The sequence below is a fragment of the Pteropus medius genome, unplaced genomic scaffold (assembly GCF_902729225.1).
Source record: "Pteropus medius unplaced genomic scaffold, Ma_sr-lr_union100, whole genome shotgun sequence".
Classification (NCBI taxonomy): domain Eukaryota; kingdom Metazoa; phylum Chordata; class Mammalia; order Chiroptera; family Pteropodidae; genus Pteropus; species Pteropus medius.
The window spans coordinates 348,912-365,638 of record NW_024343159.1 but is presented as its reverse complement, the minus strand read 5'-3'; the positions used below and the strand labels follow the sequence as shown (position 1 = coordinate 365,638).

Genomic DNA, 16,727 nt, shown 5'->3' with positions numbered 1-16,727 from the left:
ATCAAGGTGACAACAGATTCGTACAGGGCTTATTCGGTGTCTGGTGAGGGCCCCGTTCCTGCTTCAGACTGCTGTCTTCTGCTGTGCCCTCACATGGCAAAGGGAAGGGGCCTAAGAGCTTCCCGTGGTCCCCTCCGCAAATGGCACTAACCCCACTGGCCTTTTACGAAGCGCTCCATCCTCGTGGCCTATCACCTCCCGAGAGCCCCACCTCCTAAAAGTGGCACGTGAAGGATGAGGATTTCACCATAAGCTTTGGGGCGGAGGGGCGCAGACAGCCCGTATCTAATGGGACACTACAGAGCCCCGCTAAAGAACAGGGAGACTCCACTCCAGACTGTCCTCTCTGGACTTCCTCGGCTCAGTTCTTGGGCCCCTCCTGGGTTCCTGGTGACCTCATCTAGTCTCACCACTTACATGTTCTGTATCCGGTGAAGTAGTTCATGTCTAACAGAAGACCATGGCCTACCTGTCAATGTCAGATCAGCTTGGAGTCACAGGAAAGCTATGACATGAATGCAGGTATGCATTTCCTACACAAATCCCCAGGCCCTTCCCTGCGCGCAGGCCCACCAGAGTGCCACCAAGATGGATTCCGCCTTCCAGAATTCCAATGCTGCCACTGCATCAATCAGCATGGCTGACATTCTCCAGAAGGTCTCAGGGATCGCACGGGGAATGCCTTGCTGGCTCGCCTGAGAGCAAGTCTTTATGCCATGACATGTACTCAAATGCAATTTATCTAAGTCATTTTAGCTTTAGTGCAGAAACAAATGGTCGACTCTAAAAACACCAACACAGGGAACCTGTCGACTTTCCCATCCACACCCTCTGGCTCCTCGCACTTCTAGATCTCTGGTTCCTGTTTTTTTTTATTTTGTTTCATTCTTGTTTTCTGTCTTAGTGAATATAGAACCACTTACTGAAGGTAGGGAATACAAAAATGAAATACAAGAGAAAAACGGACAAAATTGTGGTTTAACTACTGCTTAGCACCATGCAGCACCGTTGGTTATGTCAGGAACAGCCCCAAGGCAAAATGAAATGGGTAATGAAAAGATCTTTTTATGTAAATTTTAAGAATTACCATCTCATCTACGTCTAAACAATATATCCCAGAAAACCGTGTTACCGTGAACTAGGTATTTAGTGTAAATACGGTGAAATCGGACCCTTGCGATGCTCAGACAATGGATTTTCAAAAAGAAGGAAAGGATGAGTAATAGAGCCCGGATGAGAGCAGGTTGCTGATGCGCGAAATGGCCAGGGTGATTTTTGTTTGTTTGTTTTAAATCAAATCTAAAACACTTTCTCTTTCTAACACGTTCCATTTTGTATATGAAAACGAGAGAAAAGCTCGAGAATACTAAATGCGTGCGGGTCTCGCCTGCGTGTGCAAGGCACTGTCGATGAAAACGAATACTTCAAAAATGATTTTTAAAAACGGCTGGGAGGATGTCTGCTAATGGCAATTAACCAGTCATAACCTTGGACGAACGCGGTAAACAAATCGTAAATCGATGGGAGCACTTCGGACATTAGCAACCAATGACTAACAGAAGCTGCCCACAATCCCATCAGAGTAATTCTTTCTGGATAAATACAGGTTCGAGCGGTTCGTCCAGCAGCCTTGTTTTCTAGTTAACTAATTGCTCGCACCAAGCAGACGGCGCGCAAGTCCACGGGCGGGAAGGCCCCGCGCAAGCAGCTGGCCACCAAGGCGGCCCGCAAGAGCGCGCCGGCCACCGGCGGCGTCAAGAAGCCGCACCGCTACCGGCCCGGCACGGTGGCGCTGCGCGAGATCCGCCGCTACCAGAAGTCCACGGAGCTGCTGATCCGCAAGCTGCCCTTCCAGCGCCTGGTGCGCGAGATCGCGCAGGACTTCAAGACCGACCTGCGCTTCCAGAGCTCGGCCGTCATGGCGCTGCAGGAGGCGTGCGAGGCCTACCTGGTGGGGCTGTTCGAGGACACCAACCTGTGCGCCATCCACGCCAAGCGCGTCACCATCATGCCCAAGGACATCCAGCTGGCGCGCCGCATCCGCGGGGAGCGGGCCTGAGCTCCGCCCCTGGCCACTTGAAACCCAAAGGCTCTTTTCAGAGCCACCTACGATGTCATTCGAAAGAGCCGTGCGCACAGGCCCGTAATCTGTCCCCTAACCAATGTCAGGGCAGAGGCGGAGTGGCACTGCTTGCCCACCGCCCTCCACTCTCTACCGCGTCCCCCCTAAGCACAGCCCCATCCTTCTCTGGGCAGCGGGCGCATGTCCCTCTCTCCAGAGACACTGCTGCATCTTCAGACGGTCTTATCTCAGTCTCATCCCCTCGGCGCACCCCTGTGCCGTCAGTGGTCCCGTTTGGGCAGACCCCGACTGCACCAATTAATGGCCTTTGCTGGAAGCCTTGAATCTGCATGCAGCAAGTCAGCTCACTGCATCAAAGAATCTGAAACTCACTGCAGATTCTGTCTGCACCTTGAGTGAGAAACTTGTCATTGTTACGAAGGCAGAACTCAGGCCTTGCACAGATCAAAGTAAATAATCTCTTGTTTGCTGGACATCCTCCAGATCCATTGTCCACTCTCCCCCACCGAAGGCCGAGTCCTGAGACACCCTGGGCCCTGCATGGTCTCTGGGTTCAGGCCGCTCCGGCCTACGCCAGCGACGGGAGCTCCCGGCCCGGGGACTGGTGAACACTGGAGACTCCCACTAATGAGCTCTGCTAGGAAGGGAAACCCAGGTCCCCGCAGGGACCACACCGCCCGCCCTTCCCAGCAGCTTATTCTACTGCAGACTCTGCTGCAGCGAATCTGCAGCTACAGAAGTCAGAGGTCAGATTCAGAAACTCCAGGGACATTCAGTGAGTGGTTTTGAACCTTGAAGCGAACTTGCCAGTGACAGTGGCAGCACTACGTGATTTCTATGTGACAAATGAAACGGTCTGTAGGGAGATAAAGCTCCCCAAATTCAAAAGAGTGCATGGTTTATCTCGGGAGGCCTGCTTGCATAAAAAGGAAAAGGCTGGTTCTGTGGAATTCCAGGAAGAAGATTAAGTATAGATAAAGGGAGTGTCGAAGGGAGTGTCCATTGTACCTTGCTCTTCAGGATGTTACTTTAATTATGTTATCTTGGGATACCAAAAGGAACAGATTATGTATAAAAAGAAGGATAAGAAATAAACTCGGAGGGACAGTTGTGAGATCTGTTCTCCCTCCTGCACCCTGTCTGTCTGCTCTTTTTTCTCAGTCCCCGTTCCCCCATTCAGGTACCCGGTTTGACTTGGTCTGCTGGCTTCCGACAACGGTCCTCCGGCTCCCAGTCTTCATAGCACCTTTGTGTCTACAAAAAATGTCACGTCGAGTGGAAGGCAGGAATTACAAGTAAAACAAACCAAAACTGGGAGTAGGGGAGGCGGAAAGAAAGAACCCCTTAACTTGGAAGTTCTTAACAGCTTTATTTGAAATAGCCACAAAGTGGCCACAATGTATCCCTTCCCCCGTGACAAGTGGTCACAAACCCAGCAATAGAAAAGGAAGGCTATTGATACATGTAATAACTTGGCTCAGGGGCATAATACTTAGTGGGGAAAAACAGGCCAATCTCAAAGGTTACATATTGTAGTATTCCGTTTATGTAGCATTCTGAAAATGACACGCCGGAGATGGATCACGTGTTAGTGAGGGCCCTAGGACCTTGCTCGGAGTCTATGGCTTGCTCAACTAATTAACGGTATTTTTAAAAGAGCAGGGTTTTTTGTTGTTGTTGTTGTTGTTTGTTTGTTTTTGCTTTTTTTTCTGGCTGTTCTCGTGGTGACGTATCCACCTGGACATTATTTGGTTCATTTATGTTGGTACGTGACTTTGGAGATATTGCTGACTCTATCTCAAAAGTAAATTGAGTTTTGAAACTTGTAATCTCAAATTTTCTGATGAGGTCCTTTGTTAAATTAATCCATTAATCCACTAATCAGGACGGTGTGACTGGCACATCAAGAGCATGTTAAGGAGGGGAAAAAAAGGAAAACAGGTTCCAAATGTCAGCGGTGCTAACAGCATGGGCTACACACCGAGCCTCCGTCCCTAATCTAATCGCATTTTCAACCTCTCCCAGAAATGTATTCTTAATCGACAAGTCTGGACTTTTCTGATCAAGCATCAGTAATTCGTCACCTGGGCCCTGTCCACCCTGTGGAAAGAGGCGATCTGCATGATAAAACCCTTCCCATTCTCTTGCCCCGAAGCGAAGACATCCAGGCCTAAGAATCATCCTTTCTGTCCTTTTGTTAACAGCTCCCTCGCCCCGCCCTGGTTCCTATGGAAACTTTCCATTTCCTATAGACCCTCAGAAGCTCTTCTAGTTGCTAAATGCAAAATGGCCCGATTCATGAATCACTTAATAAAAAAGACAATTAGATCTTTGAGTCTACTTGGGTTAGTTTTTTTTTTTTTAAATAATACAAATTATCTCTTAATTTAAACATTTACATCTTCATGCCCTGTGTATTAGCTCAGCCATAGTTTTTAAAATAATGTGAAAGTCCTGGAATGATCACACTTTTATTTCTGGCATTTGCATGAAATCCCTTTGCCTAGCATTAGAGTTTATGGCAGCCTTGCTTGAATTCCATGCACCAGTCCCAGGAAAGGACAGTCACCTCTCCACTCTGTGTCCTACATGACAGGGCATTAGCCCCTGGCAATGTACATTCTGTCCCTCTGCTATCCTTCGTGATTTAAATGTGTGTGCTGGATTTAAATTAACACCTGTACATACTGGTGTTATGTTGGAAATGTTTTAAAGTCTTTCCACGTGCTTTAGTCCTGTCTGTATCATAAACATTTAGTTTTTAAACACACAAGACTGTTAAGGGTGGAAAATTTTCAAGTGAGCCAACTAGCTAACTCAGCTACAGGGAAGAAATATCTTTAGATACCAGAAGTTGTCCTACTTGCTTGTGTGTGGTTTAGCAGGTGTATTGTATAAGATATGAAGATGGCCAATGTCTGCTTCTGTGATCCATTTACTTGTTAATTAAGGGTGTTGTTCCGGGCAAAGATATGCTAACAGCCAACTTCCACTTCTGTGATCTGAGGGCTTGTTCGGGAGACACCAGGATATGGTCTTAAGCTTTATCAGCTCCTCTGAAAGCTCGGGGCTGATCTCTAGCCCTGCGTGGCAGAGAGTCAGTCGCCGGCTAATAAAGGCTCATAATTAATCTCAATTGGCTCGGTGGGTCTCAGAATCGTTCGCGCCATAACAAGACCTGGGCGATAGGAATTTATGTCAACAAACCAGGTGCCCTCATTTTGCTGACGATAACTCACTCATCAACAAGTATTTACTGTTTTTATGGACAAGGCCACTAACACTCAGATGAACAACATCCCCATCACATCTGGAGAGCAGCCGCTCACAGATTGCAAGCCCTAAGCCTGGTTGGGTCGCTTGACTATATATTTGCCAATTCTTGTTTCTTGGGATCTGGGCTCGTTCAATTCCAGCGTGGGAATGATCCGAAAGAATCCACAGGACGGATAGATCCCTAACACGCACACAAAGGAGGTGATGTTTTTCCTGTACATGCGCGACGCTCCTGATTAGAATTTCGTGTTTTCAAAAAGAGGAAAACTTCCTACGCCGCATTGCCAGGGTCAGCGACTCAGTGAGGTTTCCACGGTTTTCTGTTCTTTGCCTTCACCAAGGGCCGCATCCTCCGCAGCTTTGGAGGCCGATTCGCCCATTTCCATCAACCTAATCTTTTCTCCATCAAAGGCCCTTTTAATGGTTGCCCACTCTTTTCCAGGGACCAGCTCACACTTTCCACTGGGTCCACAGAAGCGCATTAAACCAACCACTGTAATGAAAATGTTCCAAGCAAGACAAACTTTGATAAAAAGTCATTTTATGGTGGAAAGCCTAGGAACAGGTAACACGGATCATTGCATGACATTTGGCCTTCAGAGGAGAGTCTGGTGTGGAGGGCTCCACTTCTGTGCTGCTCTTTTATTGGGGGATTTTTAGAGGAGACAGCTCTAAGGTACAGTTAGTTGTGATTTTTAGAGGAGACAGCTCTAAGGTACAGTTAGCTAATGCTCAAAGCAACCCTAAGGGACAGAAATTAATTAGTATTACATCAATTTAAGACATACAAGTAATTTGTCTGTGCCCACACCAGTGCGGCTGAGGTGCGAGGCCAGGAGCCTACCCCCAAGGACCATGCGATGCTTCTTTTCTGAGGAGGGGCCGCTGACAGGAAACAGTGCGTTCCTCGGTCCCTTCCTGAGGCCGTGGTGAGACAGTACCTTGACGCCCAGGTAGTCTTTGTAGAGGAGTCAAATTTTACCTACTCTCCGAGCTTCTTGGTTGGGCCTGAGAATCACATGGACATAAGACTGAGGGGAAGCAGAATAGGCCACCCCCAAATGTGCCACTTTGGCATGTGAATTATTTTGAACTGAAGGCATTCAGGGGGCAGCCTATCAGGAAAAACTTTTACCTCTCCCTTAACTGCTAAAACGATTTAGATAGAGGGTCTGGCCTAGAAAGAGATCTGTAAGCAGAGATAACATTGATCTGAATGACCTACCTGCAGGGCGGGGCAGACACCTGATTACCGAATATCTGCTCTTCTCATCTTCCTGCAGACCGAGCTCCTCTTTGGAGTCCCAGGCTCCATCCCATTCCCTAGCTCAAGATGGCATACAAGTCTGAAGTGCCTGCCTGCCTTTGGGTCTCATATTTTAAGGTGTTCTTGTATGTACCAAATTAAAATCCTTTTTCTTCTATTAATCTGTCTTGTGTAAATGTAATTAGTAGACAAGCCAAAGAGCCCAGAGGGGAAGAAGAGAAATTTCTTCTGCCCCAACAAGACAGATTAACAGGAGAAAAGCATGCGACTGCCTTTGCTAGAACTCCAACATGATACGGGCATCCTCGTAAGGAAATAATGACACCCGTGAGCCACTCAGATCTGACTGCAGTGGGGCTGGAAGAACGCAGGTAGAGGCACATCGGGGACCCGTGGTCACGATGACATTGCTCATGGGACTTGAAGGAGAGGCAAAATTTTCTCTACCCTTTTAGGATCTCCAGTCGGGCCCGAGAATTAAGCTGATATAAGACAAATCACCAGAGAAAAGCATCCACATTTTACTTAATTTTTTACACGTGCAGGGGAGTCGTCACAAAACAGTGAAGACCCAAAACAAGGCTGGGCCTAAGTGCTTCCATACTGGGTGGAATGGAGTAGTAACTGTGAAGTCGTGGCTAAAATATACGGGGAGACCGAAGGAAGGTGAACGAGGTCTGCCTGGGTGTTTCTCGGCTGCCATTCCACATCTCTGGTTACAACATTCCTCTCTTCCTGGTAGAGGGATGGCACCTTTCTCATGGGATAATTACCTGCTTTCGGGTAAGGCCGGAGCCCCATTTTTCAACCTGCTGTATGACGACTGCCTTTAACTGAGAACAAGCCTCATGCCAAAGTGGCATGTTCGGGAGTGGCAGGTTCTGCTCCATCCCGGGTGCGTGGAGGACACCTCACCCCTTAGAAGACACTCTCGAAGGGCTGGTGCTCAGGGAAGATCTATGAAGTGACGAGAAGGGACCACTAGCCATAGTTCACTGAGGACCAGGAAGAGTCACGGGACCCAGAACAATCAGGGAGAACACAGGATGTGGGCCAGGAAGGCGCCGCGAACCCCTGACGACGTCGATTAGGCAGGATCAATAAACAGTGAGATGGAGCGGAGATCCAATTTTAGTATGATTTCAGAATGGCAATTAGTAGGTCACTGGTACCCATGGCAAAGGCATTTGTTAGTGACTGGAGTAGAAGTTATGTAATCGTGAAGCCGGACTCCAGATTACTCAAGCCTGGGAGATTTAGTGAGATGGGAAGGATCTGGTCGTCAGCAGGCATGCGGATTCAGTGAGGAGGGACCACGATATATTTACATGGGGAAAGAGCCCGCGGAAAGAATTAAGACTTTAAGTTGGGCTATCATGATGGCTGCAGTAGGACATGCAGCTAATTTATGGTCCAATCAAATAAGATATTGATAGTGGAAGGGGCCTCCATTAACTATCCTAAGACGGAGCAGGTAGAGACTGGAGCTGTTCCTGGTAATCTGGGGTGAGTTTTCACTCTGGGTTTAAGTGGCAAATGCAAGTCCTCAGGTAGGGGAAAGATTTAGGGCGCAGGTGGCAGAGTGAGCCCGGATGGCCTAAAGGCCACTTCTGCCTGGTGGGTAAATAGAGAGGTCAGTTTGCAGTCAGGGTCACAGGTGGGGAGGTTATAGGATGAACACGTGAAGGAACGTTTAAGATAAAATATCAAAATTTTGGAAATAAAGCAGTAGGATGATCGATGACCCGTGTGCCAGAGTCCCCCGTCTGGGTAAGGCAAACAGTTAAATGACTCCCCCACACCTGAGCTGTCCATCCACAGGTGTGTGTAGCATTTCCCGCTGGAGGGAGGCCGGCGTGCAGGCCGGGGCGCCCTCTGCCGGCCGCGGGGAGATGGGCGCCCGGACGCCTCGGGGAAGGCGCGTTGTCCTGCACTTGGAACGAGGACACCGGTGACACCACTCGGTAACGTCCGGGTTGGAAAACTTGCCGTCCCAAAGGCGACTCGCCCCGGGCGGTTCGCGAGCAGCAGCTTCGGAACGCGCGAGGACCCGCCGTGTCCCCGGGGCGCGTTCACCCGCCATCTTCGGCGGTGGCCGCCGACTGGAAAACGGCTCAAAGCCAAGGTCGCCAGACCTGGCAAAGAAACGGCGTTTTCGTTAAAGGTGAACATTGCAGCAGGCCGGCGACACGCGGCGCCGGGCGTCGCCTCCCGGGCCGGTCGTGAGTTCACAGCCCTTCGCGTGACCAGGTGGGTGGCCCTGAGAAGGGCCTTTGGTTTTGCTGCAGAAAGCGAGTCGGGATTCAGACTCAGCCCCCGAAGCCGTAGAGCGTGCGGCCCTGGCGCTTGAGCGCGTAGACCACGTCCATGGCCGTGACCGTCTTGCGCTTGGCGTGCTCCGTGTAGGTGACGGCGTCCCGGATCACGTTCTCCAGGAAGACCTTGAGCACCCCGCGGGTCTCCTCGTAGATGAGCCCGGAGATGCGCTTGACGCCGCCGCGCCGCGCCAGGCGCCGGATGGCGGGCTTGGTGATGCCCTGGATGTTGTCGCGCAGCACCTTGCGGTGGCGCTTGGCGCCCCCCTTGCCGAGCCCCTTCCCGCCTTTGCCGCGACCAGACATGTCTGAGAGAGAGCGACCCCGACACTGCTTTACCCGGGGCCTCGCTGCCGCTCCTTATATAGCACTCGTCCCTCGGTTACAGGAAACCGGACGGGAAGGGGGCGGGGAAACGCTCTCCGCTTCTGCCTCTTTCCTGTTTTCTCCGCGGGGTCCACGGTCGCTGTTTTCTGTGCCTTCTAGTTTTGTGCCTGTGCGTTGTCGCAAGTGATTGGTACTGTACCAGTATCCTGCGCACTGTCACTGTTTATAAAAAGGAGTCAGTCACGCTACACTTGTCTGCAAAAGGGAGAGACACCAAGATAAAATAAATTTAAAAATGTGAAGACTCTTATAAAAACATGAGTATTAATTCGAACGTTCCCGTTTGCAGAGCATAATAAACATCGTTTTCAACGTTCCTAACTGAGCTTTAGGAAGGGGAGCCGATGCTAATTAAGTTTCCCCTTTTTTTTGCCCCCAAATTTATAAAGCACAACTTGCTCTGCAAAAAGGAAGAAGGTCCGGCTTGGAGGGTAGTGTTCTAGCAAGTGGCACTGTAGGGTTGGAACCGAGGTCCTCCGTCGCTGCACTCGTGAGCGGGCAACCGACCAGTGATCCACGCCGGAAAAGAATTGAAGCTGCCTCGTAGTGATTAAAAGTTTGCAAATTTACAAATAACAATAACAATAACTACACTAATAAACCCCGTGAAATGCTGTCCAAGTCAAGAGTAACCGAAGTGATGTTCTACACGCAGGTGACAAGTTCATGTGACTCGCAGACAGATGCCAACATTTGCCCACATTCCACGCGTCCTCTCTGAGTGTCTGCTATGTGCTCACTCCAGAGGCAATTAATGCTCTTTTTCTGCGAGTACTTGTCATCGAGGCAGTGAGAAGGTCAATCGCTTCCTGTAGTAAGAGAATTAGACACAGTGATCTCTCACGCTCTCCTTTTTGAGAAAGTCATCAAAGAAGAATCACCGATTTATTGATAGATTGATTCATATATTCACTCAACGATTTTAGATCTACAAATGCAAAGTATGGTGTACAAAAGCAGGTTTACAAAGATAATCACACAAGTTCTTTGAAAGAGCTCAAAGTCGAGTGGAGGGAAGAGAAAAGTAAGCTTGGGGTGGGGTCTGCCGTGAGCTCACCTGTTCCCAGTGTCTGACTGGTAGCAATGGGCAGGGATGGGTGGGAGCAGCTGTTTCCCTCAGCATTAGCGTCACGTGGGAGCTTGTTACACTTACAAGGTTTAGGCCCGACCCCACATCTGCTGAATTTATTCTGCATTATTAACAAAGTTCTCCAGGTGAGGCGCATTTGTAGGCACATTTACGTTTGCAGAGAGTTGTTTTAAATCTGTGCTGTCCTATATCAGCCACCTGCCACATGTGCTTATTTAAAGTGAAATTAAACTTAAATGCGATTAAAAAGTAATTAGGTGCTGGCTTTCTATCGAGAGTACAGAAATAGGGTGTTAGAGGAAACGTAACGCCCAAGCACTTTTCTTGTTCGTTTATTTTAACGAACACGAGGTATGATTTCAGCTTCCAATTAATCGGTGGATAGTATTAAATTTATGCTTATTCAGTATTTACTGAACTCCATTAGCTCTGTCGTGTTGCAAACTAATGGGGACAGAGTAGCAAGCCCATCGAGCTTCTGGCCTGTGAATTTAAGCCTAGCTCGAACTGCTTTTCTTTGTAATCCTCTGCATCCCTACTTGCAATGTTAAAAAAAGAAGTGAAATCAAATTTGTGTTTTAGAAATCCTTTTGGAATTTGCCCCAAATTCTGTGCTAAATATTGGAGGAATAAAACCTGTGGATAGAGTGTCTGTCATTAAGTAATTTACAATTTTAAGGCGATGGATTGTAAACATGGGATTGTGCGGGGCTCCTCAGATCATAGTTGGCAAATCCATGGGGAGCTGCTGTCCTACTGCTTCGTGACTCACTTTTTCTTCTTTGTAGACAGGCTGGATGATCGCCAATGCCCATTCTAGGTCTGAAAAACCAATCACACTACTTTTTAAAAGAAGGCAGATGACTAGTTAGAACTGGTATCTAGAAGACAGCAGATCAGCTTCGCCCCGCCCTTGCTAAAATGTTTATGGCTCCTCAACACCTGGATCACAGGACTCACTGGCCACCTAAAGACTTTTTTTAAAAAATCCATCTTTTAAAAAATAGTTGTCTATCCTGTAGGCGGAATCTTCCACGCCAGTGCCAATTCCCAGGGCTCAGTGCAGACGACTTGCTGGGGAGCTGTGCTATTGCTCTCGTGAAAGAAACTATTTTTCTCGTGTATGTGCGTAAAAACGAGTTTATTAACATAAAGTTGCAAAGAAAAGACTGTGTAGAACTATGACCTGGAAGAAAGATTAGCCAAGGAAACAGAGAGAAATGGCATTTTTAAGCAAAATCTGAAAGTTGTCTCTGTTAGAGCGAAGTTTTAAAGGGAGTTGGGGGAATCGGAGAACTTTCAGGGTGCCGGCGTGGAGAGCAGGTAGAGCCAAGAAGGTAGGAATGAAGCCCGAAGACTCTTGGATCCATTTTACCCAAATCCCCAATTATTTCGTGCCCAGATTTCTTATATTTTTCTTCTTTTTTAAGGGGCAAGAAACACAGCTGCGCGGCGGGGCGGAGGCGCCTGGGTGCAGCGCGGCGCTCGCGGCCGGCAGCCAATCACCACGCAGCGACTCGTATATAAACCCCCGCCGCCCGCGCCGCGCCACGCCGCTCTGACAGCTTAAGTTTCTTTTTGTCTTTCTTGGCAAAACAGAAAAATGTCGGAGACCGCTCCAGTTGCTCCTGCGACTCCCGCCCCTGTGGAGAAGACACCTGTTAAGAAGAAGCCGAAGAAAACGGGGTTATCTGCGGGGAAGCGCAAGGCGTCCGGGCCGCCGGTGTCCGAGCTCATCACCAAGGCCGTGGCCGCCTCCAAGGAGCGCAGCGGCGTGTCGCTGGCCGCGCTCAAGAAGGCGCTGGCGGCCGCCGGCTACGACGTGGAGAAGAACAACAGCCGCATCAAGCTGGGCCTCAAGAGCCTGGTGAGCAAGGGCACCCTGGTGCAGACCAAGGGCACCGGCGCCTCGGGCTCCTTCAAGCTCAACAAGAAGGCGGCCCCCGGCGAGGCCAAGCCCAAGGCCAAGAAGGCGGGCGCGGCCAAGCCCAAGAAGGCTGCCGGCGCGGCCAAGAAGCCCAAGAAGGCGGCGGGCTCGGCCACCCCCAAGAAGGGCGCCAAGAAGACCCCGAAGAAGGCGAAGAAGCCGGCGGCGGCCGCCGTGGCCAAGAAGGTGGCCAAGAGTCCGAAGAAGGCGAAGGCCGCCAAGCCCAAGAAAGCGGCCAAGAGTCCGGCCAAGGCCAAAGCCCCTAAGCCCAAGGCGGCCAAGGCCAAATCGCCCAAACCGAAGCCTACGAAGGCAAAGAGGTCGGCGCCTAAGAAGTAAAGTTTCGGCGGCCGGTCCTGCTTTGACAATCGCAAAGGCTCTTTTCAGAGCCACCCACTAATTTCAGGAAAAAGAGCTTAACCGGCATTGTGTTAAAAGTTTACTCACTCTTAGTGCGGGGGTGTTTTGGGCACATGCACACTTGGGTTTGCAGAATCCCTACATGATCTTTGTCACAGTCCTTAAATTGGTGGCTCTGAAAAGAGCCTCGTGTCTTCTGGTGCAGGGGTAGGGGTCTAAACTTATTTGCCCTTGGCCTTGTGGCTCTCGGTCTTCTTGGGCAGCAGCACGGCCTGGATGTTGGGCAGCACGCCGCCCTGCGCGATCGTCACCTTGCCCAGCAGCTTGTTGAGCTCCTCGTCGTTGCGGATGGCCAGCTGCAGGTGGCGCGGGATGATGCGCGTCTTCTTGTTGTCGCGCGCCGCGTTGCCCGCCAGCTCCAGGATCTCGGCCGTCAGGTACTCCAGCACGGCCGCCAGGTACACGGGCGCGCCGGCGCCCACCCGCTCGGCGTAGTTGCCCTTGCGCAGCAGGCGGTGCACGCGGCCCACGGGGAACTGCAGCCCGGCCCGCGACGAGCGCGTCTTGGCCTTGGCGCGCGCCTTGCCGCCCTGCTTCCCACGACCCGACATTTTAGAAAAAGTGCAGTTCTCTTAGGCGAGCCAATCTGAGGAAAGGGTAATTACAGCCCCCTGGATGTCGCCCGCCTTCCCTTTCCTATTGGTTTGCAGAGGTCACTGAGAGCTAATCAGATCGCACCCCTGGGTTCACGTGCACGGGCTTCAGAGGGAAAGTACCAATTAGAGAGTGAGATATTAAATCTTGTATATTGTGACGTAGATGAAAAGCTGTTTTTTTTCCCCCCTGGGGGTCAGTGGAGTTCCCTCTGGGGGCGTAACGCTTCTGCCGCCAATTATGCCGCCACCCTGAGGCCGAGGACACTGACCTGTAAACCCCTCTGGCGGCTCGTAAGCGGCCCTGTGTTCTATTCGTTCCCCACAGACTTTGAGCGGACCCAGGACGCTGTTTATTCTCGTGAACTGGCGGGAATAGGGAGGAGAAACAAAAGAAAAGAGAAACGTTTGGGATGGCAGCGTGGTGGGACCCGGACCCCTGGAGTTGTGGGAAAATGGGCTCTAAGGTCGGGGTCGCCTTCCTGTTCCGCCGTTTGCCCTGCATCGCCCGGACTGGGGGTTTGTTTTCATTTCAGAGAAGCCCACTTGATTTTATCGACAAGTCTAGATGAAGGCCTGAGTTTGCAGAGCATTATGAGCTGTAAACCTGGATGGGAAAATGCTTTTCTTCCCTCACAAATTCTAATGCTATTTAGTATTCCCTGCAGTTGTGGGCGCAGGCACCTAATCACAGTGGATTTTGCAGTACCTGTGACTTTTAACCAGGGGAATCAGACTTTTTCCTATCAGTTTGAAATTATTGAGAACGTCTTGCAATTTTACGCTCATTCTGAGTCTTTGAAACTGATATTGGTTATTCCACTCGCTACTCGTTATTCGAGATGTTAATAATGAAACATGTTACACATACTGAAATACGCTTTGATGTATTTCAATATTGCTATATTTCTTATCTCGTATGCTTTAAGCATTTAAAAACATCATTTGAAAAGATGTCTACAGTTCCTTCCAGACTATCCAGAGTCCAGAGCACAAAATAGTGAGGAGGCCCTGAAACCACTTCTGAGGGCCCAGAATACCTGCGGCGGAAATGCCTCTTCACCTTATTCTTTGTTTACAGCTCCCCCTGGTGGATAAAAATTTCTTACTTTTTGCTATTGAAACTTGAAGTGTGTAGCCTGTAGCCTGTGGGTATCTTTCTAGCTGTCCTGAGCAGAAATTCAATTTCTTTTCCCCATTCACAGCTGCATCTCATTCTTTCCCCTTCTTTTAAGGAAATGGCTGGGTTGAGAAGGCAGATCTGGATGCTTGGTGGAATGCAAAGTAGTTAACTCAGAAGATTCTTTGGAAAGAGGACAGTGCATTGAGCAGTAGAGAGAAGAGCTGTTAGGTCTTTAATGTCCAGAGTGAGTGAGGCTTTGCTGGAGGAGTGAGGAGTGAGAGAATTATGTGGGAATGTGACATTCGATGAGAGCAAAAATGACCACATCTCTGCAGCCCTCACAACGATGAAGCACGTCTACGACTGCCGTTTGCATTAGGTGGTGTTAAAATGCTCATTAGACAGTTAAGAAAACTGTGGCTTGGAAAGATGAACCGAATAGAATCTCCTTACTGGTGCTTGAGCAGAAATTCCAAATTGGCTGATTAAAATTAAATTTCTAGGAGCAGCAGAAACCATAATTAGATCAGGTATAAAATCTAGGTTTGCTATCTTGCACTTTTAGCACAAATGACACCATTTAGGGCCTGGTTTTTGTTTTTGTTTTTTCACTTAAGATTATACTCTTATGATGGACCCAGCACACTGTCCTAAAGACCATGGATTCACTCAGCCGAGGACTCCGTCAGAAATTTGAGATTACAAATACCAAGTTTTGAAACTCAACTTACTTTGAGGTAGGGGTTGCAGTATCTCCAAAATAATGTACCAATGTAAATGAACCTAATCCCAGCCAAATACATATGTCATCACTAGAACATCCAGAAGAAAGCAAGAAACGGCTGTGGATATGGAAAAAAAAAATCTCATTGACTTGTTAAGCCAGCCATAGAACCCTAACCAATACAAAGTGGCACCTGCTAAAAATTGGTATACTGTTTTTTACATTGTTAATTTGAATTAGAGTTCCTTGAACCCAGTTTCCCCTAATGGTGACATTTCCCCTAATCGTGAACCCAGTTTCCCCTGATGGTGACATCCCACATCATTATAACATCCAATCGGCATTGGCAAAAGACTGTCGATTATATTACAGACCTCATTCAGTTCTCACCAGTCTTTATATGCTCTCGCTGCGTGTCCCTGTGCGAGGATAGTCCTATATATGATCTCATCCTGTTTACAGATTCAGGCGACTACCATGGCAACGCCCATATGAAATCTTCCATCATCACCAAGAACTCCTCCTGTACCCAGTCTGGTCACGTGCACTCACCTCTGCCCTGTCCTGGGGCAGTTGCTAACTTGTGATCCATCTCTGGCTTTGTCATTTTGAGAATGCTACATAAATGGAATAAATACGATATGTCACCTTGGAGACTGTCCCCCCTCCCCCATTATGCCCTTGAGATCCAGCCAGGTTGTTAGAAGTCTCAATAGCCTCCCTTTTATTGCTGAGTTTGTGGTCTCGTGTCAGTGCTAAAGCGCTAAATTGTTGCCTCTTTCAGGCCATGACAAATCAAGCTGTTAAGAACTTCCCAGGACTGGAGTCATTTCTTTCTTCCCCCACCCCACCCCAAGTTTGGATTTGTTTCTCTTTGTAATTCTTGCCTTCCGCCTCATTGCATTTGTGTGTGTGTGTGTGTGTGTTTTTGTAAAGATGCATAAGTGCTGTGAGGACTGGGAGCCGGAGGACCGTTTCATTTGTCACATACAAACGACATAGTGCTGCTACTGTCACTGGCAAGTTCGCTTCAAGGTTCAAAATCGCTGACTGAACTGTCCCTGGTGTTTGTGAATCTGACCTCTGGCTTCTGTAGCTGCAGATTCTCTACAGCAGAGTCTGCAGTCGAATGAGCGGCTGGGAAGGGCGGGCGGTGCGGGGACCTGGGTTTCCCTTCCTAGCAGAGCTCACTAGTGGGAGTCTCCAGTGTTCACCAGTCCCCAGGCCGGAGCCGGCTGAACCCAGAGACCATGCAGTGCCCAGGGCGTCTCAGGACTCGGCCTTCGGTGGGGGAGAGTGGACAATGGATCTGGAGGATGTCCAGCAAACAAGAGATTATTTACTCTGATCTCTGCAAGGCCCGAGTTCCGCCTTCGTAACAATGACAAGTTTCTCACTCAGGGTGCAGATAGAATCTGCAGAGTTTCAGGTTCTTTGATGCAATGGGCTCTGACTTGCTGCATGCAGATTCAAGGCTTCCAGCAAAGGCCATTAATTGGTGCAGTCGGGGTCTGCCCAAGCG

The 16,727-nt window shown here is 49.3% G+C and overlaps 3 protein-coding genes and 1 pseudogene across 4 annotated transcripts; 2 read left to right on the top strand and 2 right to left on the bottom strand.

The window, feature by feature from the left end:
* The first annotated feature begins 1,259 nt into the window (after positions 1-1,259).
* Positions 1,260-2,084, top strand: LOC120606136 (histone H3.1-like; annotated as a pseudogene). Its single transcript, XR_005653833.1, has 2 exons — positions 1,260-1,268; positions 1,607-2,084. The product of XR_005653833.1 is annotated as a histone H3.1-like (transcript).
* A 6,844-nt stretch (positions 2,085-8,928) lies between these two features.
* On the bottom strand, positions 8,929-9,278 carry LOC120606194 (histone H4). Its single transcript, XM_039867370.1, has one exon. It carries the CDS (start codon positions 9,245-9,247, stop codon positions 8,936-8,938), a length of 312 nt encoding a protein of 103 aa, XP_039723304.1. The 5' UTR covers positions 9,248-9,278; the 3' UTR covers positions 8,929-8,935.
* Positions 9,279-11,952: 2,674 nt separating this feature from the next.
* LOC120606159 (histone H1.3) lies at positions 11,953-12,919 on the top strand. Its single transcript, XM_039867327.1, has one exon. It carries the CDS (start codon positions 12,022-12,024, stop codon positions 12,682-12,684), a length of 663 nt encoding a protein of 220 aa, XP_039723261.1. The 5' UTR covers positions 11,953-12,021; the 3' UTR covers positions 12,685-12,919.
* On the bottom strand, positions 12,861-13,331 carry LOC120606177 (histone H2A type 2-C-like). The gene has a single exon (XM_039867352.1). It carries the CDS (start codon positions 13,314-13,316, stop codon positions 12,927-12,929), a length of 390 nt encoding a protein of 129 aa, XP_039723286.1. The 5' UTR covers positions 13,317-13,331; the 3' UTR covers positions 12,861-12,926.
* Between the last annotated feature and the right edge of the window lie 3,396 nt (positions 13,332-16,727).

Coding starts and splice junctions, on each gene's coding strand:
- LOC120606194 (XM_039867370.1), bottom strand. CDS start 9,247: ATGTCTGGTCGCGGCAAAGGCGGGAAGGGGCTCGGCAAGGGGGGCGCC.
- LOC120606159 (XM_039867327.1), top strand. CDS start 12,022: ATGTCGGAGACCGCTCCAGTTGCTCCTGCGACTCCCGCCCCTGTGGAG.
- LOC120606177 (XM_039867352.1), bottom strand. CDS start 13,316: ATGTCGGGTCGTGGGAAGCAGGGCGGCAAGGCGCGCGCCAAGGCCAAG.